Source organism: Alligator sinensis, unplaced genomic scaffold (assembly GCF_000455745.1).
Source record: "Alligator sinensis unplaced genomic scaffold, ASM45574v1 scaffold166_1, whole genome shotgun sequence".
In the NCBI taxonomy this organism is placed as follows: domain Eukaryota; kingdom Metazoa; phylum Chordata; order Crocodylia; family Alligatoridae; genus Alligator; species Alligator sinensis.
The window spans coordinates 1,369,550-1,396,885 of record NW_005842098.1 but is presented as its reverse complement, the minus strand read 5'-3'; the positions used below and the strand labels follow the sequence as shown (position 1 = coordinate 1,396,885).

The following is a 27,336-nucleotide window of genomic DNA, read 5'->3' as shown; positions in this document are numbered from 1 at the left end:
GGGGGGGGGGGGGGGGGGGTGGGGCGGTTCATAGAAAATCAGAGCTTCCCCTGCCCCCTTCCCTTACCAGGATGTGGGTCAGCTGCCATGATCTTCTTCCCCCTCCCCACCCCACAGCTTTGTGGCACTGAACAGCCCTGCTTTGCCAGTGCCCTTCCCTGACCCCAGCCCCTGCAGTATATGAAGAAGGGGGTGGGCAAGGGGGGGTATGGGAACAGGTGACATTTGGGAGTGTGCTGCCTCAGATTTCTGCCCCCACAGTGAAGTGTGGGGTTGCAGCCAGGCAGGACCAGCTCTGGGAAGAGCTCTCTCTGAGGTCCAGCAGGCGGGACCCGGTATAGGAGGGAGGGAACACTGTGCCACCATGGCCACCAAGGTGAGAGGTGGCAGCACAGAATTATGCCCCCTGCTGCTGCTGGGCAGGCAGGGGGTGCCTGTGCTCCCTTCCCCCACCCGACCACCACATTACCTATGCCTCGCCTTTACCACTGTAGACTTACCTGGAGGGAGCTGCTCTATACCACACTGTCTGGTGCCCCCTGATCCTGCTCCCCCACCAGCCCCAATAATTTCTTGGAGGCTAGAACTCTGCTAGCCTGCAAGGGGAAACCCTCAATTTCATGGATTTTTCTCCCTTAAAGGAGAAAGTTGTGTTTTTCCGTGGCAAATGGAAAACCCAGATCCTTGGTTGTCAGCAGTCTATTTGACTTGGCCCCTATCACTAAATTAAATAGGATAATTCACATCCATCAAGGTTATTTCTGACTGTCTTCGCAGACTTTTGGCATTCATAGACCTTTTGGTTTGTTTGTTGGTTTTTAACCTTATTTCATTGAAATATGTGGCCTTTACTTCCTTGGGGGAGGGATGCGTACTAGATGTGAGCAAAAAGAGGTGCGTTGCTGATTATAATTTTGGCTTGCATTAGTTTTGTTTAAGAGAAACTCACTCTGTTCTTTTGGACTTACAGCCGTTATCGTGGGTGGAATTGACATGATGTCTCAGTCTCTGGCATTAGCCAAGAAGCCACATGTTGTAATTGGTAAGAAATTAACCTGTAGAGTAATTGGGAGAATCCATTCAATGACATGGAATACTGGCAGTCATAAATTCCTAAAGGTGTGAGGAAGAAACAAGGATTGCAATCTCATCATGTTGCAGTGGTGCCCAGCCTTTGGCCCCATGGGCCACAGGAGAAGTGCCAAGTCAGTCTGTGAGGCAGATCCAGTCTGTGGACCTGATTCTGCCACACAGTGTTTGGAAATTGGCAGCGGGGTAGTGCTGGCAGTGTGAATTACCACTGCTCTACCACAACCACATTTCTGGATGCGTGGGGAGCCCCATAGGCCAGATCTCTTACCAATAAAGTATCATTTTTCATGACACACTTGTGTGCTACAAAAGTGGCACTAGTTTGCTATGGCATACCCTTTGGAATTGCTGACCCAAATACTACAGTCTTGTTCCAAAATTGTTCATTTAAGTTACTCTGGGGACTGCCGGGAATTCAAATATCATTGTTTTGCTCCTCTCAGAATAAGTCTAGCCTAGCCTGTTTTGTCCATTTATAAAGCCTGGTCTGTTACTGGTCTTCTAGGAAAATTGTGGACTTGGGGAGCTCTTCTGTTGCAGCTGTTCCCTACTTTAGTTTCTCACAAAACACCTTCAGTTCCCACTACAGCTCCCTACTCCTGTGGCGGGTTCTACCATCTTGGGCAAAAGAAGCAAACAGAATTCTTAATTGTTATTAGTTGCATTCAGGGAAAGCTTTCCCATGCTCTGCCTCCTTTACCTTTCTCTTTTGTCTCTTTGTAGCAACACCAGGCCGTCTGATTGACCACCTGGAAAACACAAAGGGCTTTAACTTGCGAGCTCTCAAGTACCTGGTTATGGATGAAGCTGACCGAATCCTCAACATGGATTTTGAGACAGAGGTGAGTTATCCACCTATTGCCCTTTACAAATTGTCTGATTGATAAAACCAAGAGCATCACATGGAGGAGTTCTGACATTAGGACTTAATAGGAAAATTAGATCCTTGCTGTAGTTTAATTAAACTTTGAATATTCAGACCAAATTCTACAGAGAGAATTATTTTTTAACTAAATTCCGTGGCATGAATTAAAAGACTCGGAAATGATCTAGTCTTTGTTAAACTCAATATATTGAGTTCTTCCATAAGTGTTTGTCATCTTGTGGTGTTATCTAAATGGAAACACTGTTGTATTGCTAGCTTTTTTCATTTGTGGGCCCCTTTGGAAATTTCAAACGGAGGTACACACCCCTTTGAATTGTAAGTGTGGGTACTCACATACTTTTGATTGATCAGAGTCAGCTTTCTGGGACCCTTTAAATAGGTTGAAAACCACTGCTGTAGGCTTTTGTATCTTGTTTTCCAGGGTCTGTACTGTCCCCACCCCATCTCATCGCAGGAACCCTTTCAAAAGGGGAGCATTTCAAAAGGGCAGCAGCTTGTACTAATTGTGTGTGAAGGACCTGAGAACCAATTCAAATGCAGCAAACCAGCATTTTAATCCTGGATGAAAGAGGGTTAAAGTGAGTGGTTTACTGAAGAGGTTCCCAAGCTTTGGGCCGTGGCCCGCTACCAGGCCATGAAGGGTTGGCTCCTGGGGCTGCTGGGAGTCGCATGTGAGGTTAAAGCTGGATGGCGAGGCATCCCTGAAAGGGAGGCAGCTGGTACCCGCTTCCGCCACCATGGCCGTGCCCGTTGAGGCACTGCCCATGCAGCAGGTACCGGGGCCCATGCCGGGCCAGGCAGAACCCCCCAGCCCCACCTGCAACTGGGAGCAGGCTGATGCAGGCATAGAAATGCCCAGGGCAGAAGGTGGGGTGGTGACTCTGCTGCTTGCTTCTAGAGAAGGCAGTGGAGCCCTCCCCTGCAGGGTCCCCCACTGCCTGCGGCTGTGGCGCCCCAATCCAATCCTTACAACCTCCCACCCCACGTAAAAATTAAATTTAAATATTTAAATTTAAATATGTAAGTTAAATTGAAATACGTTTGCTGGTCCACAGTATTAAAAAGGTTGGGAACCGGTGGGTTACTGCATGCGAATTGTTCTCAGCTCTTTGATAACAATTAGAGCATACCAGTTGTTGTCCTTTGGAAAGGGCTCCAAGTCTTTGTCATGTGTTTACACCCTTAATGTTCCTTCTCTTTTGGAAAAGGAAGAAAGGGTTTATTATGGTTGCCACTACTTCTAGAATCAGACCTGTTAGGATGTGCCCTTATAACCATGTGCTCTGTCAGAAACATTTTGTTTGTTGAAATGCTGGTCTTGACTTCTTTAGAGCTTAACAGCTTTCCTTTTCCCTTCTTTACAGGTGGATAAGATCCTGAAAGTGATTCCTCGAGACAGGAAGACATTTCTTTTTTCTGCCACCATGACCAAGAAGGTGAGAGCATGGTAGTGTACATTGACTCAGATTTTTCCAAGGCAAATGAATGTCACAAAGTCCTTGATAAAAGAAGTCAGGATGGTATAGCTGTATCTTAGGAGTATTGCTAAGGATGGTGTATTGCTAAGGAATATCTTAGGATGATATAGCTGTATCTTAGGAGTATTGCTACTGTGGGCTCAATGTTGGGCTGTTAATAATTTGATCTTGTTCACTTAGGTGCAAAAACTCCAGCGTGCTGCTCTGAAGGACCCTGTAAAATGTGCTGTTTCCTCCAAGTATCAGACGGTTGAAAAACTGCAGCAGTATTACATTTTCATCCCCTCCAAGTTCAAGGTAAAGCCTCCCTGCTGTTTTTGTCCCTGCTTCTTTTTTCATCCTCCTTCCTAGTTCTCTTTTTCCCCCACCAACTTTTTTTAGCATATGGTTGAAGTTTGTTTTCATGTAGCACAGTGGTCACCAACCATTGAATCTTGATCCACTGGTCGATCTCGGAGCCTCTTGGAGTCTATCCTTGGCTGGGGTGGGGTGGCTGAGTGCATGCATGAATGCACCCCAGCCCAGCAGATCAGTCCATGGGGGAGGGGACGGTTATGGGTGCGCGCTAGATCGAGGCCCCTGTGATGAGGGACATTGCCACAGAGGCAGGATCAGGGGTAAGTTGAGTGGGGCCCTGGCCGGGTGGGACTTACCTGCTGGGGAGGTGTGCCCTTAAATACTTTTTTCTCCCTCTGTCTCGATCTACCCCCTTGTCCTGTACACACTACAGTGTGTTGTATAAGGTTCTGCTCCTAGCTAGAGTTTGGGCCTGATGTAACCCCCGGTGAAACTGACAGGAGCCCTTCCATTAATTTCAGTGGGGATTGGGTGAGGCTCATAGGCAGTAATGCAAGACATACTCAAGTAGCATTTTCTCTTCCTAAATACTGGAAGGTCCTCGTGCTTGCTCAGAGTCCTCCACAGCTTCACCTCCGGGAAGTGTTCAGTGAGCAGCTGCCCACAATGAAATGGTGATAATGGGGCATAACACATTCCTCTGCTTTCATTTGCAAAAATTGAATCTCTGTGGGAAAGACCTGGAAGATAACTACTCCTACCTCACTAATGATGGTAATATCTACCCTCCTTCACATCCCTCCCCTGAGTGCTTCTTATCAAAGGATTGCTTTCAAGCCATCTCTTGCAGAAGGCTGACATCAGTGAAAAAACCCAGCATCACCTCAAATGTGCAAGTGCAGGCTTCGGACACCTGAGGAAACAGGTGTTTCAAGATTGCAACGCCAGATCCAAAACCCAAGCGTATGGTTTATCAAGCTGTCATGATCTGCACCTTACTGTATGGAGCTGAGACATGGACAGTGCACAGGAAACATCTCAAACCACTAGAGAAGTACCATCTGTTAGACCCCGACTCCATGTGGCACCCAACGACTAGGAAGGCAACGGTCCAATTGCCCGTGGATCCTGTTGCTCATTAGCCGAAGCAGAACAGAGAGCAAACACCAGGACACATTGCTCGCAACAGCTTTATTCAGAATGGAGACCGCTTCGGACAAGCTCCCTCACCAACAGAATACAAGGAGCAGCAGCAAACAATATTTTTTTTTCCCCATATTTATACACTTTGGTTTATACTCATTAACATTCACTCTACCTTCGCCCCTTCTATGTTCCACCCATTTCTCCTCCCATCTCAAGCTTCACCTCTGTTTACTGTTTGTTTCATTAGCATTGAAATGCCTATTTATTCCATTCGTTTACATGCCTTTTTGCCATGAGCGCAGTAGGCGGACTTTGGAAGTTTCTTTACCAATCACCATCCACCCTTTTGCATTTGTTCATCTTGGTTGCATGTTATCTTCCACATTCTCATCTGTTTTCTGTCCTAAGTTGTGCCATCCCCACCCTGTTTGGGCCCCTGTATCTTATTTTGTTCCTCGCTATAGCTGGTTCACAGCACACAGACTTATTTGTTGCTTTTTCCAGAAAAATGGTTAACACAATGACAATGGTTACCTGACATAAACAAAATCTTATATTTCACAACAATCCTATTATATGGTTAAAACTACTTGCCTAAGCATCTGCAAGGTTATTTTAATACACCATTTTGCCTTGTGGTCAGCAGCTTTTCTGAGCCACAGGTTAAAACCTTGTTTCAGCTGCAGATTCAATGCTCCCCAATAAGCCAAACTATTGTTACCCTAACGCTATCAATGCTGCCTGTAGAAGATGGTTGGAATCCAGTGGGAAGACAGATGTAGTGTTAGCGTCCTCTTGCAAGCAAACACCATGAGCACTGAGGCGATGATCATCCAACATTAACTTCACTGAGCCAGCCACATTATCCAGATGTTTGACTCCAGAGTACCACAGCAAGCTTTATTCTCCCAGCTCAGTCAACGCATATGCTCAAGAGGAGTGGAGAGAAAGCGCATCGAGAACATCCTCAAGGCCGACTTGAAAACATCAATATCAACTCATGGGAGACTATTATCCAGGACTGTCCCAAATGGAGGACAAATCTGCTGCAAGGATCTCAGGGCTTTGAAACCTTATGGCAACAACAGGAGATGGAAGAGCAGGAGCAGCAGAAACAACATGCTGTGGACTGAATCAAAAACCCAGAGCCACCCACCTTGCATGGAAACGTGCCCAAGCTGCAATAGAGTCTGTCAATCATGGATCAGCCTGGTCAGCCATCTTCAGACCCACAGATAAGACAATCATGGAAGATAATCACCTTGACTGGGAGGGATTGCCAATGATCTACTCTTCTTTACATCCCTCCCCAAGGGCTTCTTATCAAAAGACTGCTTTCAAGTTTACTCATTTGAAAATCGCATTGGAGTTCTCTGGTTAATGGGAACTGCTGCTAGGATGAATGTTTACTGCAGTTGATATAGGCCAGTGTTCACCAACCAGTGGATCTCGATCCACTGGTACGTTTCAGAGCGTCTTGCAGTAGATCTTGGAGTCGATCCGAGGCTGGGGTGGAGGGCTGAGTGCCCACATGCATGCGTGTGCATGCCCCAGCCCAGCAGGACAGTCTGTTGGGGAAGGAAGGAGCAGGGGCTAAATCGAGGCCCCCGCGGTGAGGGACAGTGTCGCAAAGGCAGAAGCAGGGGTAAGCTGAGTGGGGCCCCAGCCAGGTGGGATTTACCTGCTGGGGAGGTGTGCCCCCAAATAATTTTTTCTCCTTCTGCCTAGATCTGCCCACCCCCACACCGTCCCTCCCCACAGACTTACCTGCTGGGTGGGGGATGGCAGCACACTGTAGATCTTGGGTTGCTTTTAAATGCCAAAGGTGATCTCCTACTTAAAAAGGTTGGAGACCACTGATGTAGCACCATATTACTTTAGTGTTTGCCATCTCTTTTCTTGATCCTCCACAGGACAGTTACTTGGTTTATATTCTGAATGAACTGGCTGGAAATTCCTTTATGATATTCTGCAGTACCTGCAATAACACCCAGAGGACTGCTCTCGTGCTTCGTAATTTGGGGTTCACTGCTATCCCTCTCCATGGACAAATGAGTCAGGTAGGCATCACCTCTTAGACTATGGATATATAGGAAGAGGCAGTATGCCATGCCATGGCCAACTCTTCTTGGGACCATAAAAAGTGTGCAGGATTGGCTCTTCAAGGTTTATTTACCACGGGTGATGCTAAATTCCAATTTAACATTTTATTTGGAGTAACTCATACTGTGTATAGAAGGATGGGAAATTACCGGTATGTAACAACAGCAGGACACTGTCAGGCTCTTTCTTTTGTTTGTTTATTCCGGGATTGGTTTGTTTGCTTTAATCATCATTTTTTCTGCTCCTCCAGAATAAACGACTAGGGTCCCTGAACAAATTCAAGGCAAAGACACGTTCCATTCTGCTAGCTACAGATGTTGCAAGCAGAGGTTTGGATATCCCACATGTGGACGTGGTGATAAACTTTGACATTCCCACTCACTCAAAGGTGAGAATCCTATAAAGAGAGTCATAAGATACAGCCTTGGAGTTTGCTACAAAGAATGGAAGACTTTTTTTCTCCTTTTCTTCCCTCTCCTGTTTTGGTGACTTGAGCTCTAGTTCATACTTGTCCTAATTTCAAGCTGTACTGCTTCCTTTCTGACATGATAGTAATGGTCACTGGCCATTTTACTTGGTCTTTTCCTTTGTGGGGGGGCTTGGGAATGTTGGTCTGAACTTGGAGAGGAGGTGTCTAATAAGCAAGAATTCTGTTCTCCATCTTTTTTTGTATGTTAATACATCTATGTGGAAGCAAGACAAAGGAGACCTATTCAAGTGTCATTTTGAATCAGGTTAAAAGAACATCAACTTCGGAATTTTAATGTAATTATTTCCAAAAATTAGTCTCAGAAAGCCTCACTGCATCTCCCAAATTAAAAAAGGAGAGTATTTTATCTGCTGCTTCCCCATCTAGTCTTAAGTTTTTTTTGTTTTTTTTTACTAAACCTTCAGAATGTGGGCTCTGGAGAAACTCCTTTAGTCTGGAGAACAGAGAAGTGGAGGTGGGATTTACAAATCATTTTCAAATACCTGAAGAGCAATTAGAGAGAGGATGGTGATACCCTTTTCTCTGTGACCATAGGGGATGGGACTAGGAGCAATGGCCTCAAGCTATAGCAGAGGACATCTAGGTTGGAGATTAGGAGGAATTTTCTGACTGAGGCATTTTGCAATTGAGTGGGCGCATCTACATGTGTGCTTTAATTTGCAGTAGGCTGTTTTACTGTGCCGTAAAGCATCATGTAAAAAACTGTGACATTAATTTAATGTGCAGTAAAATAGTGTACTATGCATTAAGTGTCACTAAAAAAGTATACAAGTGCACTATTGTGCATTAGCACAGCCTAACGCACCTTAATTTAGTACCTCACATTGGAGGTACTGAATTTCATGCACACTAGAAAAGGCACATTAATGCACACGTAGATGCATCCCATATGTCATAAACCAGTGGTACTTTAACCCCCACTCCATCCTCCCCTCCCAAATGTCCTCATAGTAGCAGGAAACATCATGCTGACCCACTGTACATCTCCATGTAGGTTCTTCCAAACCAAAAGCAGCGTAGATTCTGCTCCAGTAATTGCACTGCTCACAGAATTATACTAAAATGAAGAGTTGATTAGTATAGCAGCAATGCTGCATTAAAATGGTTGTCCTACTTCCAGTTCAATAAAAGTGCGTGCAGAGCTAGTTTGAGCAGCTGTATGGGTTATCTCCTGTACAGACAGCAGCACAACCACACTCATAAGGTGCTGCACTGCAGTTGCCTAGTTCTGCCTCTCATCAGAGCTTACTGCACTACAGAAATTGCATGGGAAAGTTGTCAGTAAATTTAAGCTGCCTTAGCAGCTGGAAATGATCTTGCACTATATAACCAACAAGCATCCAGTATATATAAAAGCTACTGAACCAGTTCATCCTCTTTGCCCTAGAGCTTGCCCTCTAGTTAGATGCTGTTCCCCACAGTATGTTCTCACGTGTTCTTCTTGAGAACTTGCAGTTCGCTTAGATTATTCCACTATCCCCATAACTGCATTCAGGTATCTTATAACTAGGCTTGGCAGAATTCTATTTTTATTTTTTAATACTTTTGACATATAATATTGAGGTTTATTTTTAAGCATTTGTTTTTATTTTTATCAATTTTTTAAAATTAAATTAACAATATAAAGATCTTTTGCCCCAGGATAGCAAATAAAAAAAACAATGACAAGACCAAGAAAACACAAAAACTTGTATTCTTTCTAGTTGAAGTCTTTCTATCCACGTACCAGTCTTACCAGTTGCCCACTTCACCACGTCTTACAGTCTCTCCCTGGTTTTCTGCAGCTGAGATGTTCTGCTTGGGCATCAGGAACTCCTCACTACTGCTTCCTACACCTTCCTCCAGGGCTTGAATACTCTTCTCCCCCTCCTCTAGCTTTGGGTAGAGGTTTGTAGTTTGTTTTCACCCTCCAGCCCCATTCCCCATACCTATGAACAGGCAGCTAATTACTTAATTGAGTCATTAGGCCATTTTCCTCTTTATGGAGATGGCCTCTGTTCTGGCCTGCGACTCCCTTCTGTTCTTTCCGTCTCTTTCCGATTTATTAAAGATGGATTTTTAAAAAATTTTTGTTGTTGTTGGTCTGTAAGCACGAGGTGAAATCAACATTTATAGACATTTACCAATAAAAATTGAATTCTGCCAAGTCTACTTATAACTCTAACCTTATTTTATCATGATTTGATTTTTTTTGACTGTCAGGAAGGAATGGACTGTTCTTGCCATAATGCCACCACTCAAGGCATGTCTGCACATCACCCTATGTCGCCATAGCAACATGCTATGTCACTGCAGCATGTCGCTATGGCAATGTAGGTCTGTATGTGACCGGCAGCTACTTCACCATAATGGCATGCTCCTCCACTTTAGCACGCTGCTATGGCAAAGTAGCAGCAAAAACTAACAGTGCACTATGCTCACAGTGCAGTATGGGCAGTTACTTCACCGTGCTTTAGTACTTCCAAAAGGGCAATGTGGCTGCACCCATAGAGAGGTTAAAGCCAAAGATTCCTTCCATCAGCCAGTATCCTCTGTTTGTAAGGCCACTACTTATATTTCTCCATGGGGTATATAAATCCTGGCCATGTTTGTCCCATCATTTATGGTTTCTTTAATGTCCCAGAGAGATTGTTTTCTATCCTGTAAGTGTCAGAACACATCTTATTGCTGACTGAGGTATTTGTTCTCAGGATTACATTCACCGTGTGGGGAGGACAGCTCGAGCTGGGCGATCTGGCAAATCCATCACCTTCGTCACACAGTAAGTAACCTGTGCCTGTCTCCTTCTTTCATTGTATTCCAGAGCAGGCCACGCCTGTCTCCATCCTACCTGAGTATCAAGTGCCCTTCCCACACTGAAGAGAAGTGGAGTTTGGTATGGTGTGCTGGGGTCTCTCTCAGTTTTGGAGAAGGAAAGAACCAAAGCTTTTGCAGGAAGACTGATCTGGGTTGGCTTTCATTTTTCCAGGTATGATGTTGAGCTGTTCCAGCGCATTGAGCACCTGATTGGCAAGAAGCTGCCAGCATTCCCCACACAAGAGGAGGAGGTCATGATGCTGACAGAACGTGTGGCTGAAGCCCAGAGATTTGCTCGCATGGTACATGCCATTTTTATTCCCTAACAGTCTCCAGTGCTCTGACGTTTTTCTCTCTGAATAAGAATTGTTCTTAGCAGCTTCTTTTCCTTGGTTTTTGTGCAGGAACTGAGGGAGCAAGGAGAGAAAAAGAAACGATCCCGAGATGAGGTCAATGACAACGACGACACGGAAGCAGCCACAGGGGTCAGGAACAAGGTGGCTGGTGGGAAAAAGAAGAAAAGGAAATTGCATTAGCTGGACACTTAAATGTTTTTTTACCACCTTCTCTCAGGCTGCCTGGGTTGTGGGGAGTCAGTGTAGTAAGCCGTATCCCTAGCAAACTAAAAAGCTCTGCAATTGCCCATCTTTGATTGGTAGTTCATCTGGAAAGACGTCTGTATCACTTACTTACTTCATCAGCACCTTCATCAGTTGCGGGCTGAACCCATATCTTGGTAGTACTCTGGAATCAGCTTCCCTTCAAAGGGTAAACATTTTGGTGATGTTGATTCCCTGTCTAGTCCTGCAGCTGAGCTGTCCATATGGTTCTGGAAGTAGCTGTGTCTTTACACAGGGCTGAATAAGAAATACAGGCCTGTAAGAAAAGACTAGCAAGGTGGGGAAAGTTTCTTGTTCACTTGCCATCCAGATTCTTGGGAGCACATCTTCTCTCAGAACTTTTTATAGAAACAATGTGGGGGGAAGACTCCTTAGTCTCCTAGGTATGGATAAGGCATTGCGATACAGGATGCTGACCTTTGACAGAAAGGTTCTTGCTCTAGAGAAAATTGCAAATATAGCTTGGTTGTAAAAAAAAAAAAAAAAAAATCTTTGGGTTTGTCTTGTATCTTGTTTTGTATTTCTGCTAGCTTCCAAAGCCATCTGTTCTATAAAGCTTCTTTCCTTTTATGTCAAATTTCCTACAATGCACCTACACATGTACATATTTAATTTGAGCCATCACAGTGCCTTCTGTGGCGGTGATGTTTTAGGCACCCTAGTGCACTGTTCCCAACCCCCCACTTCCCAGCTTCAGTGTAAACACAGCTTCCAGCCACAGAGGAGCTGCACTGGGTCTGGGAAGCTGGAAGTTGCTTCTACATTGCTGCCATTATTCCCCTGCCCAGCCCTAACACAGCTCCACTTTGGTTGGAAGCTGCGCATAATAACACAGACTTGGGGAGGCGGAGGAAGGGTGGAGAGAAGTGGCAGCAGCGCGGACACAGTTTCCAGTTTCCCAGCCCCTGGCACAGATTCCAGCTGATTAGTCCCCAGCACAGTTCTTCAATGCTCAGCCCCAGTGCGGGCACAGGCACAGACAAAGCTCTGTAGACTGAGTCCAGTGGCTCTGCAGATCCTATGTTGTCAACTCAAGCTTTGTTTTAAGTCATCGTAAGCCTTTCTCCTTTGTATAGTAATATCTGAAAGCCAACACAAGGGGGCACAGTTTACATAATTAAGTAGCAATGCCCTGTGTCCTGAAGTAGCTGTAAAAAGCCCTCTGATGCTATTTTTCCTCTTAACATTTTAGTATTAAATTTAAGGGAGCACAAGAGAATTTCTCTAAAAGTGGAAGAACAGACCAGGAGATTTGTGCTAATATGAGCAAATAAGAACTGTAGTCATTAACTGTCTTTAAAAAAAAAAAAGGGGGGGGTGAGGGGGGGCTACTTCTGTGAGCAATTAAATAATAAACCTGTGTAATTAAAAATGGTAAGACCCTGGAGCTTGAGTTTTATAGGAAATTCTGACTTTCAAAAGACAGTAATTCCAAACTGGAATAAAAATAACATTTCCTAGGGAATGAAAATTCTAGACGCCTTCTGAGCCAAGGCCAGCAAAATGTTTTCCAATAATGTCAAAGCATAATATAAAACACTTAAAATGTTACTATGTATTATCAGAATTTTTTTACTTGTTGAATATTTTATCAGTTGGCACATTATTCCACAAAGTGTTTGGAGTAAAACTGTGTTTTCTAATACAGGAAACATTTTATGTTCTTTTTTTTTTAACCAGATCCAGTGTCCATAACTAGATGGCATTTCTGTCTATAATATAAAGTGCCTGATCTCTTCCATAATACTTATCACTAATCTTTGACTGTCTCTGCAACAATTTGCCTGCTAATTAGTATCCTCTACCACTTGTTGAAACTAGATCTCCAAGCAGCTTGAAATGGCTCTGCTCTACCAGATTCTCTCTTCCCCACAGAAATATTATTGTCTTTGAGGCTAGTGTAAGTTTCAGATCTTGAGAAATGCTGCAGTAGAAAGGAGGTTTATGCAACTGGAAAGAGGTTTATATTTTTTCTTAGAGACCTCCAGGTGCTTGTAAGATTTTACTCATCTTGAGTATGTTAGATGGATACTAATAGATGGACACTGAACTGCTACGGTAACATATTTATCATCACTGTGATGGGTATGAGTTGCCAAAGTCACAGGCAGTCTGGCAGAGCACTTGAACCCAGGTCTCCAAGCTCTCAGATGTGATCTCACCACTGAGATAAACTTTTTTTGCCTTTTTGAATCTTTAAACTGCTTATTTTTCCCTGAGACCGATACAGTTAGACTCACAGTAATTAAGCCTCACTTTATAGATGGGGTATATATGAAAAACACCAAACCATGTTAGAAACATGTCTTTAAATCCAGGACACAACATGTGCAAAGTGTTGGACTTGTTAGGGAAGATATGTGTAAGATATGTCTATCCAAATATTGACAGCAGTGAAATAAGTTTATGGGAATGCCTGCATCCTGTGGCTATTTATAGTACAACAAAAGGTTTTTCCAAGACATAAGGTAGGATTGTAATCTCATGTAGGATGTACGATTACCATTTGTATTAGAGCTACCTGTTTTCAGCCACTTAAAGCAGTTCTTCCCAACTGTGGAGTTTCCAGATGGGTGTAAAGAGGTGGGGCAGAAAAGCAGTAGTGCTGGTAGATAGAAGCTGTATGACCCTGCATCCATTCTTCCCCTCCAGTTGTGAACACCATCCTTAACATCCACATTGTCCCCTTCCTTTAGTGGCTCCCTAACAGCTTGCCACAAGCATAAACTCAGTAGTGAGCAATTCAGTCCTACACTATTAACAAATTATGTTCCTGCTTTGAGTAAAAGAAGCAAACACCAGAGATAAGCATCAATTATAATGGGATTAAGTGAAAATAAAATGGTAGAAAAACCTGGCATCTATGCTGGGACATGATACTTGGAGGACTAAGGAGCTTCTTATTGCCTGACAATTGCTATGCCAACATGTTTCACAAACAAAAATGAAATAATGTGAGGTTCATCTTGGGATGTGATCTCATCAAGTTTTACAAGCTGAGTAGAGTTATGCCTGTTGGTCAGTACATTATTGGAATCCCTCCAAGGAAAACCCTGTTATAGTTGGAACTGGTGGTGATCTGACTCGATGGTAAATTTTTGCCTGAATTAGTGTGTAATGGTAGTATAGCACAGCATTAAGGGGTATTATCATACTGAAAGAGATCTGGGGCTTCTTTTGGATGAGAACTTAAATGTAGCTTGGAGAAGATGGGGATGAAATGGGTTCTTTCTTCTGACAGGGGTTGGACTTTTCAGTTCATCACATTCCTGTCCATAGCAAACATTTGCAATAGCAAAGGGAGAATTGTCATATTTGAACTCTGAGGGATTTAAAATCTGCTCCATGTAAGTTTCAGAAAGAATTGCAAGAAAGAAGGAAGCTTCACATTTCAAAGGAGAAACCACTCCTAGTAAAAAAGTACCCAGTGTTTTTGAAGAGAGAGGAGCAATTAGCCCCTCCCCTTGGCTGGAATGATAGACTATAGTAATCCTAGAATTAGAAAAGCAAAGGTCTTCCCCCACCCACATTCTTATGTGCGTCTTGCCTCACCTGTCACAGGTATGTGTGTTATTTTCAGCTAAAAATACCTCCACAAGCTTGAGTGGTAGAAAGTTTCTTGGTATGATCATGCCAAGTGGACGATTGTAACTGAGGTAGAAGAGGGAGTGGGGAAGTACAATGGCTCTCTATATTTTGTTCCAGAAAGTAGAGTTCTAATCCCATGCAAATTTTTGACGACATCTATATCTGACCTAATAAGATAACTAGGAAACATATGAGACGGGATTGGCTTTTCTGGGTGAAGAGTAAATATTGCTTTATTCTTGGCAGAGATTGCTGGCAACGTGGCTACTAAGCATCAAGTTTAAGACAGTCAGGCATCAGACTTTAGCACATCATGATGCATAGGTTAAAGGTTGATCATTGCAACCATTGAGTCTGCTTCTCACATCTAAACTTTGGTCTCAAGTAATTTGAACTTTTTCAAGCTTTGAGGTTTAAGAGTAACCTGAGGAAGGACTAAGCTTCTGAAGTATTGTGGGCATGTGGTTTTATTTCACAATGACTTTGTTTTGTAAAGGGAAGGTGATTTCATAGACATTAGGGCTGGAAGGGGCCTTGGAAGATCATCGAGTCCAGCCTCCTGCCCCAGGGGCAGGAAGTCAGCTAGGGTCAAAGGATCCCAGCAAGATAAGTGTCCAAACATTTTTTAGAAGAGTCCAGAGTAGGTGCTTGCACCACTTTTGGAGGGAGTCAGGGGCTCAGGAAAGAGGCCTTTGTTTCCATATAACAAAGGTAACACATGGAGGCAACTTAAGAAAAGTTATGAGTGGTGAAGTGAAACAGCATTGGTCATCAGAGCCAGAACCTGAGCCACCACACTGGCCTCAAGAACACATGGGACCATCTTGGACCACATCCCACTGCAAGGAATGTGAAATGGGTAATCCTCTTTTTAAATCAATGGCCCCTAACTTACGCTGTATTTTATGGTGTAGTCCAACCTGGATCATTCATATCTGGATGATAGGCAATCTTCTGCCAAAGCAGCAGGTTGCAAAATAAAGGATGAGCTACGCATGCATTTGCTTCAGCTTTTTACTCCAAAGGGTCTTACTTCTCTACTCAGCTGGAACTCATCAACAATCCCACACAACTAATTGGAGAAGCAGTGCCCTTTGAAGGAAAATTCACAGCAATCACTTAAAGCACCTGGTGGCTCCCTGTAGCTGTTTGCTGCAGCTGTCTTATTTGCAAGTCTTCATCTTTGTGAGAGCTACAGAGTCTGATTCCCACATTATTCAACTTCTGCTCTATATAATATACAGTGAAGAGAAATCCAACACTGGAGGGGACCTTGAGAATAACAAATGATTAGGAGCTTGAAGGGATTGATTTATGAGGGAAGACTGAAATAACTAAGCATTCAGAGTTTTGCCAAATACCTCTAGAAAATGGGTAAGTACCTACAAAGTGTTCAAAAGGTGTAAGCACTTAGGAAGGAATGGAAGGGATCCAAGTTTCAGCTGGCTGGCTTGCCAGAGAAAAACATGCATATGCCAGTATTTGTTCCAAATAAATTTCTGGCTTTTATGTGATGGTGTTTTCACTAACTTCCTCAAACATTCAAATGAGTGATTAATTCTTGCCAACACTACAGAGCAGAACTCTTGTGAGGGCTCATGTGAAACAGGTTTTGTATGGAATCTGGTGCCAGAAGTGTCCATTTGAAATCTGATAAGCATCCTGCTTAAAAAGTTTGCCAATTGATAAGGAAGTGGCAATACTAATAGCTAAACTTTTCTGGTCAGACATGCTACAAGACTAGCAAACAACATAATTGTTTCCATCACAACCCAGAGGCTGAATCATCTTTTAATGTTTGAACCTAAGGTATGAACTTTTCTAAATCCAAGCAGAATTTGTTTTTGTAAACAGAAAAAGGGGCTCTGTGTATCCATTTGAATGACTTAGCCATTTTAAAGAGGGTTATATGAGCAGTACAAGCGAAACTAATGGGATTGAGTTTCTTTCCAACAGAGACGGCTGCTAGACTGAAATATCCTGTCAAAGGAAATGTTTTCCATGTGAAATTCTTAAAACTGGTGGGCAAGGCTTAAGGGTTTGATTATAGTATGGGGCTGCTGCTGCCATGCCATGGGTCAGAGCAGTGAAGACATCTTACTATATTTCCAGAGGTGATTGTTTGATTTTGCTTTATGTTCATGCCAAAGGCCATCCCCATTAATTGTTGAGGCTTCAGTCAGAAGGGGTCAGATGTGATACTAGCCACATCAGTCTACTGTGTACCATTGATTACAGACACTGGTGTGCCTTAGTCAAACTAAGTTAATGGGCCACTAGGCTCTGGTAAACCTTGATGTTTCTTGTCAGAGCTCTGCTGCCAGCTCTATGGTGCCAGAGCCCCTAGTGATGGCCTGATGTCTGCTTGGAGTTGGTTTTTTTTCTGAGTTTTGGTACATGCACTCCCAAGTGACAAGTTCTGCTGGCAGAAGCCCTCCTCTGTAAATCGAGCTGCAATCAGACAAGGGGCTTTCATGGTAGAACTACCATCGCCAGGCAAAGGGGACTGATCATTCATACCTCCAGCCAATTTAGCTATACCAGCAAATAATACATTCATAGGATGGTAAAATGATGATAGCATAACTACTGCCACTGGGAGCCACCATCAGTTGCAACCAACCCTTGGCTTAGGTGAGAAGCTGCCACCTGTCAGGCTTAACTAAACTCTTTGACTGTGGAGGTGACTGGTTTTCTGCCTTAATCTAGGGCTGGTCAATTTAGACATGGGTACCAAATGTAGTAGGGGCAGCCTCTGTGTGGTACACAGCAGATCAGGGAAGGGGCAGGTAGCACGGCAGCAGACGGGGCAGAAGGCAGAAAGCCAAGCAACAGATTAGGCAAGAAGCACAGGGCAGGAAGCAAAAATACAGAGCAGTTGTTTGGATACAGAGCACAGGGCAAGGAACAGACAGCAGAACAGCAGATTGGGCAGGAGAAGAGGATGGGAGCAGCACTTGGGGAGGATACAGGACTAATTGGTAGCACGCCTGCCAAATGAGTTGGTTCCCAGTGCCTTAATTGCTAGGTTAGTCTGTCCTTTTCTGGTCCTTGCCAGTTTGCATGCCTTAAATTCAGGTGGTGCAAGCCACCTGAACTGCTCTATGACAATTCCACCCTGAGCTAACTCCTTAGCAGTCCAGTCACAGCTCAAGAGGAAGAACGTGTTTTTGCAATACTGCATGAATCTCACATTATTGATCAGCCTGTCCTGGAGAGGAAGGGAATTTACGAAAGGAAGTGCCTTGACAGAGGGTTTAACAGTTTCATTTAAACCTATCATGAACTTTGTTATCTCCTTATCTTCTATATGCTCTTCTTTAAAATATAACCGCCCATTTGCAATTTCACCAAAGCCTACCATCTTATCCCCTTTTGGAAGAGAAAAGTGAAACTGATCATCCTGAGACCCAGTTTATCCCCATAATAAGTGCAGTGCAACGATGGCTGTTGAGAACCATGAAAGCTTCCTCCATGCATAGATAGGTCTACTGCCATGTACTTGGATGGGTCAAGTTCCAAGATGGAAAAAGAGTTCAGTCTTTTCAGTGTGGTTTAGACCATTACTTTGTGTCTCTGAAAAGCACAAACATTAGCAAAACTGACAATTGTTCCTAAGTGACTGAAAAAACTATAGTGTTTGACCAAAAACAAACAAACCCCAAACAACAAAAACAAAAACAAAACCAGTTTTCTGCCCCAAGGAGCCTGCAATTTGAGGGGCAAAAAATGGGACAGTTGTTTTGAAAAGGGGTGTGATGGTCATTGATGCTTAGAAGCAACTGAGAAAAATAGCAATGTCTGGAGGATAGATTCCTCCCTACCAAGCTTGCCAGTATGCTTTACTGAGCAGTCATTCCCTGGTAAGGAAAGACTTTTAGCCACTAGTGACCTGAGGCCAAACTGGAATCGGATGACCTGGAGAAAAGAGAATTTGTCTCCTTTACTAGTCTTTCTGTTCTCACTGTGACTGGCAAGTAAGCAAGCATCTATTTTGTTGAAATTCCATGTAATTCTTGAGTTGTGATGGAAACAGAAGTCATGTTGATCCTCCAAACAAACACTGTACACACCACAGAGTTTTTATATGAGGTTCTGCTCCTAGCTAGAGTTCAGACCTGATGTAACCCCCAGTGAAACTGATAGGGGCCCTTCCATTAATTTCAGTGGGGATTGGGTGAGGCTCATAGGCTGTAATACAAGACACACTCAAGTAGCGTTTTCTCTTCCTAAATACTGGAAGGTCCTCGTGCTTGCTCAGAGTCCTCCACAGTTTCACCTCCGGGAAGTGTTCAGTGAGCAGCTGCCCACAATGAAATGCTGATGATGGGACATAACACCTTCCTCTGCTTTCATTTACAAAAATTGAATCTCTGTTGGAAAGGTCTGGAAGATAACCATTCCCACCTCACTAATGAGTGGATGGTAATATCTACCCTCCTTCACATCCCTCCCCTGAGTGCTTCTTATCAAAGGATTGCTTTCAAGCCATCTCTTGCAGAAGGCTGACATCAGTGAAGAAACCCAACATCACCTCAAATGTGCAAGTGCAGGCTTTGGACACCTGAGGAAACAGGTGTTTCAAGATTGCAACACCAGATCCAAAACCAAGTGTATGGTTTATCAAGCAGTCATGATCTGCACCTTACTATACGGAGCTGAGACATGGACAGTGCACAGGAGACATCTCAAACCACTGGAGAAGTACCATCAATGCTGCCTGCAGAAGATCTTTGAAATCCAGTGGGAAGACAGATGTACTGTTAGCATCCCCTTGCAAGCAAACACCATGAGCACTGAGGCGATCATCCAACTTCAACTTCACTGAGCCAGCCACATTATCCAGATGTCTGACTCCAAATTCCCACAGCATGTTTTATTCTTCCAGGTCAGTCAACGCATACACTCAAGAGGAGTGGAAAGAAAGCACTTCAAGAACATCCTCAAGGCCAACTTGAAAACATGCAACATCAACATCAACTGATGGGAGACTATTATCCAGGACTGTCCCAAATGGAGGAAAAGTCTGCTGCAAGGATCTCGGGACTTTGAAACATTATGGCGACAACAGGAGATGAAAGAGCGGGAGCGGCAGAAACAACATGCTGTGGACTGAACCAAAACCCAGAGCCACCCACCTTGCATGGAAACGTGCCCAAGCTGCAATAGTGTCTGTCAATCCTGGATCAGCCTGGTCAGCCATCTTCAGACCCACAGATAAGACAATCATGGAAGATAATCACCTTGACTGGGAGGGATTGCCAATGATCTACTCTTCTTTACATCCCTCCCCTGAGGGCTCCTTATAAAAGGATTGCTTTCAAGTTTACCATCAGAGCTGTCTGGTTAACGGGAACTACTGCTATGCTGAATGCTTAGTGCAGTTGATGTAGGCCAGTGTTCACCAACCAGTGGATCTCAATCCACTAGTAGATTTTGGAGCCTCTTGGAGTCGATCCAAGGCTGGGGTGAAGGGCTGAGTGCCCACATGCATGCAGGTGCATGCCCCAGCCCAGCAGGTCATTCTGTTGGGGAAGGAAGGAGCAGGGGCTAGATCGAGGCCCCCGTGCTGAGGGACAGTACCGCAGAGGCAGGAGCAGGGGTAAGTTGAGTGGGACCCCAGCTGGGGAGGACTCACCTGCTGGGGAGGTGTTCCCCCAAATAATTTTTTCTCCTTCTGCCTAGATCTGCCCACCCCCACGTCTTCCCTCCCCATAGACTTACCTGCTCGGTGGGGGATGGCAGCACACTGTAGATCTTGGGTTGCTTTTAAATGCCAAAGTTGATCTCCTACTTAAAAAGGTTGGAGACCACTGATGTAGGCCATGAGTGCTCAACTAAAATGTTCCTAGTCTAGGACTCTCCTACCATGCATCACTCCTCCCACTGGCTCTTGAGAAGCCTTAAGTATGTCAGTGCTGAGGGCAGCTACTGTAAAATTATCTGGCAGCATTTAGCAAAATAAAATGGTCAGGGGTATTGTGAGCAATTAGCAGGGGGTAGGAATCTTTCACTTCTCAGCTGTTATGGGGAGATGAACTGATATGGTCAACAGCCCAGCAGACTAGACTGGGAATGTTGGTTCAGGGAAAAAAACAAAATCAGAATTTAAAGGTGGGGGAGGAGGTGTTTTGGTCAAAGAATTTGAAGTTTGGAGCTCTCATCTCCAGGGATCCTGATTTTCCTGATAAAACAAACAAACAAAAAATCCCCAATTTTTTGGTTTAAAAAAAAAGTAACCCCAAATCCACATCTTTCTGTGATCAAAATGAAATACCACTAATATGTATTTATGTATGTATTGCTAGTGTTTCATTTTAATAATGGAAAAATGTGGATTTGGGGTTACTTTTTTTTTAACCTGAATATTTGGGAATTTTTTTTTTATCAGAAAAGACCAGGATCCCTGCTTATCTCATGCCCTGCTGTTTGTCTCAGTCACTTGTGGCACATCTTGTTACTACCATCCTCTCTCATTCCTTGCACTCAAAACCTTCATTCATTCTCCTGCCATATGTCCATCACAAACCAACTCTTCTCTTACTCATATCTGTTCTCTGTGCCCTGCTCAATAGGTGGGCTCCTATTGTCTCAGCAGTTAGACAGTGTGCCGGGGATGTTCATGATGAGTGTGGCAGTCAACTGTGGTAATAAGGAACACAAACAGGCTGAGGCGTGGCTTTGCTTTCCTGCCAGCCCAGCTCTGCTCTGTAGTGCATTCCTTCAGCCCTTCTTGCACAATGTAGTTGGGCTCTTGCCAGCCTTGCCGGACACAGCAAAAGAAGAGAGCATAATATCAGCTCTTCTGAAGGAGGAGAGATTGGAACCACTCTGCTTTTTGTTCACCTTCACATTCCTGAATGCTTCTCACCTTGAGCTTTGAGTCCTTTTTGGGAGAAGGCTTCCTTGTAGCTGCTTATAACCCCTTGTCAAAGAAACCTATTTGTAGCTCAGCTAGGTTGCACTGAGTTTACCTCACTCCCTAGACACATTCTATTAATTGTAGTCACTAGTGGCTTATTCTCTGTTTATTGATGCTCCGTTCACCAATATCCAAAATGATTCAAACAATGAATCTTCCATCACAATCCTTGGGTGACCATTCCACAGTTGAATAGAAGTAGGTCTGCTTGTCACTAAATTGCTGATATCCATCACGCACATTGGCAATGCATAGGGGGTGCACAAGGCATAGGGGGTGCACTGTCTGTGGCCAGTCCCCGCTTGCCATCACTGACACTGCCTGCGGGCAGTCACTGTGCCCCAACAACCTCAGGAGGCATGAGGCGTTCATGATCACCCGTTTGTTTAATTGACTTTGGTTATTCTTAATTCTTCTTGTGGAGTAAAGGGTAAGCTCCAAGGTCTTGGGGCAACCAAGAAAATATTGCACTTCCCTGAAGTGTCAGGTTCTCTAGCATATTCAGATCACTCAACAAATGTTATCAGTGTGTGGTTAGGGAAGGAACGATTTAACTGACAAAAGGGACTCACACCATGTCAACATCCAGGTTACCCACGTTAAAGGGAAGGTTCAACAGCCCATCTCATAAAAGAAATCATTTTAGAGTTGCAACAGAACTTCACAGGAAGTGTGGAACGAGTAGATGCTGGAATCTCAGAAGAGGTCAGTGCTTACTGCAATGCAGCTAGAATATGCATTTACCCAAGTACTATAATGAAACCTCAACCTTTCTCTGTTGCAGTTATACACGTAACGTGTGCAATCAGGGTGCTGACTGCTATGAAAGCTGAAATGCTTTGTCACGTAGTTCCAACTGAATCACTAACAGTACTGTGTAAAAACCTGAGTCAGCACAGAATTATTGTCCCACCACCTAGTTTGACGCAGCTCAGGAGCTTGTAGTTTAACATGTGATGGCAATTTTTGCAAGATGACAAGTGTTACTGTACAAAATCTGTTAAATGCAAGATTAGGCATGGGCTTTTTTTTCTCTATAAATATGATCTAGAGTCTAGATCACTAGGGACCAACCTTTTGGCAGGCAAACCACAACTTAGCTCTCCATCCTCCCCAAAAGCCACTCCAGTTCCCCCATTCTGCAGCTCTGCTTTCTGCTCCCTGCTCTGTGCTCCCTGCCCATTTTGCTGCTCTGCTATCTGCCCTATCTGGCACTGTGCTGCCTATCACCTCCCTGCTCTACCACTTGCCACACACAGTCCGCTACCACACCCCACAGACTGGCTACCCCTGCTCTAGCTGATCCACAAATCTTTGAGTTGAATGGCAAAATTGTTTTGTGAAATTTATATAACATTGGTGACAGACAGTCAAATGGAGGGATAGATGGTTGTAATGTCCTGTCTGGCCTTAAAAAACTGTGAATGTTCTACCTAAGTAAAATATGCTCTGCCATTGTGATTAAGTAGTGTTTTCTCACTAAACTGCTGCATGGTGTTATAGGTCATCTAGGAGCACCTGCAACCTACCCCAGAAATGACTGCATTTCAGCGGCATTTGACAATCTTTGGACGTTGTGCAACCTCCACTTTTAAATTAATGTTGTAGTAACAGCATGAAGACAGAGGTTGCTAAACATTTTAGTATTCAAGTAAATGCTCCTTCACTAACCTTAAGAGAACCCAAACTGGTTAGAGGGGAAGGTGACTGGACACACACATTGCTGGGGTTATTTGACCCCAACAGTCTTTCCTGCCCAGGGCGGGGAGGGGCTGGACCTGGTGATTTCATGAGGTCCCTTCCACCAACCGTAATCTTCTGTGAATCTGTGTTACTGCTGCCTTTTCTGTAATGAGAGGAGCACCTGCTCACATTTCATAACTGCTTCTGCTCCAAGTGGATTGTAGTAGCTGGAGACATGTGTTTACCTTTCACATCTCATTAGCAGTTAATTACCACTTAAACATTCATTAAATCCTTCCTTGGGGCTGGACTGTGACCCAAACATTTTGCTTCTGTTTACAAAATAACCCCAGGCATGTGCTCCTGTGCAGACTTCTTTGTAGAGAGCAGGCAGGGATCCCATTCTCTGATAAAATTCCTGGAGCAGAGCCAGGTTTCAGAACCATAATTGTTCAGAAGGAGGGTGGACTGGGAAGGGGGGCAAGGGAGAGCAGGACAGAAACGCATGAAAATAAGGAGCAGAAGTGATGAAAGCAGGGTTTCTGAATTGTAAGAAATTTTGTTTCAACTTTGATTCAGTTCTAAGATGACCAGTCAATGTTTTTGTTTCCCCTTATTTTCAATGAAAAAATGAAACTTTCTGGCAGGGGCAGGACCCATTTCTCAGCTCTAGTTTCCGGATCACTGCTCTCTCTGACTTGAACTCCCCTTTTACTATGAAATTAGAATAAAATGACACATTATCAGCTCTGACATATCTAGAGTAGTAGCTTTAAAGCCTTGCAACACAGACTCATCCTTCCAAAGCAGAGGAATTGTATTTGGTGTTGTTTAATGTATGCAGATCCTTCAGGTGTGCCTTTAACTATTGATGCAGTCAAATCTGTGTGGAGTCCTGTGATCCCAAAGCACTTTCCGCACAGAGAAGTATTTGCCTTGGTGTAGGTGGCCCACACTTTCACATCCTGCTACGTCCTGTGTCTGGCTTGCCTGGCAGATGTGGCTGCATGTTGATGTAACTCCTTGTTTATCAAGTGTCCTAGAATTTAAAGGAATCAAAACTTGTGGCAGAGGTGATATCTCTTATTAGACCAACTAACAGCAGAGACTTTCTATACCTGAAGAACAGGGTGACACTGCCCAAAAGCTTACTAAGAACTTTTTTCCAACTACTTAGTTGGTCTAATAAAAGATTCACATCTACTCAAAGAACCTTGCCATTAGACTAACTAGATATTTGCAAAAAGCTGTCTTTATTTACAAGCTTTCAGGCACAGGCATCCTTCATCAGGCATAGGAGACTGAAAGATTGTAAAAGTTCTGCTAGGACTTCTAGAATACAAAGGAAAACTTCCCATTTGAGAGTGCTCCAGGAAAGGTGTAAAAATCCTGAAGCAAAGCTCATGCGACCAGAATTCCCTTGAAAAGGAATAAGCCTACAAGAAGTATAGCTTACATGTGCTCAAGCAGAGATTAACTGATGGCTGAAGAGATAAAGGAAGTAGGGGCAATCAGTTGAAATCAGGATGCCTATTAGACCACTTACACACCCCTTTCACAGTGCTATTGCGCAAGTAAGTAACGCTCCCTTTTACCAGAAAATGGTGTGGCTATCTAAATGCCTGAGGATAAGATCACATGTCTATATTGTTATTTCCTCATTCTGTGCAGATTGTCCTCAGTGTGGTGCTCTCCACCCCTAAGGAGATTAAATTCTGATTCAGACAATACAATGAGGGTACTCGTCATAATGCATCAGCTTCAATTCATATGCAAAGCAGGACAGATCTCATAAAATATCCTCAGTGATAGCTTATAAACAGATTGCTATTGCAAAACTTTAATGGAAGATGTGTTCTAGCAAGGATGTTGAAAATGAGAATGGAACACAAGTTATTGGACTCGGGGGACCTCCGTGGTGGGTGAAATGTACTGGTCTGTGATATGCAGAAGGGCAGACTAAATGATCTAATAGTTTCTTTTGGCCTTGAATTCTGAATCTTTTAAAGAAACAGTAGAAGAGGAGTCAAGCATTGCGCTTTGCAGGCCTTTGCATCCTGATTTATACCATGATTTTAAGAACATTCAAAATTTAAGATGGCCAGACCATGGTTGAGATCATTCACACACTGGTTGAAAACTGATGAGGATCCATTCCTTGAGATATGAGAAGATACCAGACTGCTATTCACACACCTGCTGCTTGCCCTTTTCAAATAGCACCTAATCTTCACTGTACACAAAATAAAATACTGTAAGGTATAAACAGCTGTAAATTAAACCTGTCATCCAATCATGATGGTGTTTATACAGTAATATCCCTGACATGCTTTAGGACATGATTTTCCTTTGCAAGTCACTGATTTGAGCTTGCACATAAGCAGCAGCTGTGCAAGAGATAGGTAACATTCAGAAGGTCCATGGTGGAATCCTTTAGTCAGACAGTCTTTCAACTGTTTATTTTAGTATTTGAATGAGAAGGCTGCTGGGTGTATTTGTACAGGTAATTGCAGAGCTCTTCAGCTCTAAATCCCTGTGTACATATGAACCGTTTTTGTTTCCTTGTTTTTTTTTTTAAATGTAAGCATGTTTGAAGACATCTGGGTACTTGTCTCATCTGTTCCATCTGCATTAGCAACGGTAGAAAACATACCTTACTGTTGATAGCGGTCATAGCAAAAAAGGTAGTCACGTAGCACAGCAGTTAAGCATTTAGCCCTGTCTCCACTGTACCTTCCAGTGCAGGGGCTGCTTTGTGACTTTCAGGTCCTGCTTTTGCCAGCAAATGTAACGTAGGAAAGCTGGTTTTCTGCTCCTTTATATGACTTCATGTCATTGGCATCACTATAGTCACTCCTGATTCACGCTAGGCTGAGCGAGCACAGGAGCAGACCAGTTCCTTGCAAACACATAACATTGCAGGCTCTGGTTTAAAATGCTGTGCAGCAGGGGTGCCACAAGTGGCATGACCAGCCTCTGTGTGTGGCATACCGTAAATTGAGGAGGGGACAGGCAGCACAAGGACAGATAAAGCAGGAAGCAGAATGCAAAGCAGGAAATACAGTAAGGAGCACACGGAATGCAGAAGATCAGGCAGGGAGCAGAAAGCAGAGCAACAGATCAGGCAAGGGAAGGGAAGGGGATTACAGCAGCACTTGGGGAGGTTGCAGGAATAATTTGTGACATGCCTGCCAAAAAAGGTTGGCCTCTACTTTTTATATAGCACATCCCTATTATCTGAACCCTTCATTATCCAAAGAGGAGCTTTTTTTTTCTCTCCTTATGTTAGGATTATGAAACAAACTGTTCTCTTGTTAAGCTTTATATAATATAGCCCTGCATTTTTACTCTGAAGTTTGATAATGGTAGCTTCTAAGCATTTCACTTTTCTGAAAGAAGTCAGCTATTGGAATTGCTTTTCAGCAAGCGTTTTCCATAGCACTTTGGAAAACTATGGATATACTGTATTGAAAAACTGTGCAGTAAAGTACTTACTAAATCAATCGGGTATCTGAGCAGCTTTTTAATAGGTATTTTCCAAAGGGGCTCAGAGAACAGTGTGTAGGATACCGACAAACAGTGCAGGAAAGTATGTAATAAATCAGACATTCTATTATGAACGATGACATTGTGTGGAAAATACCCTTTTATTCGCATTCAAGTACATCAAATCCAGCTACATGGAATTTTACCAAACACCCCAAATTAACTTCCCATGGAACAGGCCAGCTGCATTTGAAATTTCATCTAAATGACTTCTTTGTGTCATTGTGACGGGAAAGGCTGCACCTACCTGAAAACGGGCCTGAGCACAAAAGAGTTTCAACCTCACCCATATAAACTCAGTGCAATTCTTGTGATCAGTGTTGTAATCTTAACACTTGCTCTTACTTGTTTCCTTTGGCAGCAGTTGTGCACTCGGCACGTGCTATCACTGAACTATTCACCATGACGTATCCAATTCTACTTTCTTAAAGCCATTTATGTATGGGAGTGACTTTAATTAGTCCCTTCGAGTATTTTATATCTAGTGCTTGTTTACCCTGGACTGTCTATGATAGGGGTTTTCAACCTTTTTTAACAAGCATACCTCTTCTGCCTCAAAGTTTCACTTCATGTACCCCTTTTTTTTTTTTAATCTTGTTTTTAAGGGGGAGGAGGGGCAGATCAAGGCCCCCATGGTGAGGGAGGGAGTGGGGCTGAGATAAGCACTGCACAGCCGGGGTGGAGTGTGG

General features: G+C 43.7%; 1 protein-coding gene across 4 annotated transcripts in view; it reads left to right on the top strand.

The window, feature by feature from the left end:
- DDX47 (DEAD-box helicase 47) overlaps nt 1-12,560 on the top strand; it is a 15,774-nt gene extending 3,214 nt beyond the window's left edge. For 3 of the 4 annotated variants that reach the window (XM_025204819.1, XM_006024164.3, XM_006024163.3), the window contains 9 exons: nt 971-1,042; nt 1,816-1,934; nt 3,343-3,414; nt 3,637-3,753; nt 6,813-6,959; nt 7,253-7,390; nt 10,183-10,253; nt 10,461-10,590; nt 10,693-12,560. In XM_025204819.1, coding sequence (XP_025060604.1) covers nt 971-1,042; nt 1,816-1,934; nt 3,343-3,414; nt 3,637-3,753; nt 6,813-6,959; nt 7,253-7,390; nt 10,183-10,253; nt 10,461-10,590; nt 10,693-10,824 — 998 coding nt within the window. In that variant the 3' untranslated portion in view covers nt 10,825-12,560. The remainder of the gene's footprint in view (nt 1-970; nt 1,043-1,815; nt 1,935-3,342; nt 3,415-3,636; nt 3,754-6,812; nt 6,960-7,252; nt 7,391-10,182; nt 10,254-10,460; nt 10,591-10,692) is intronic. The other variant, XM_025204820.1, reaches the window with a different exon arrangement.
- Nucleotides 12,561-27,336: the final 14,776 nt, after the last annotated feature.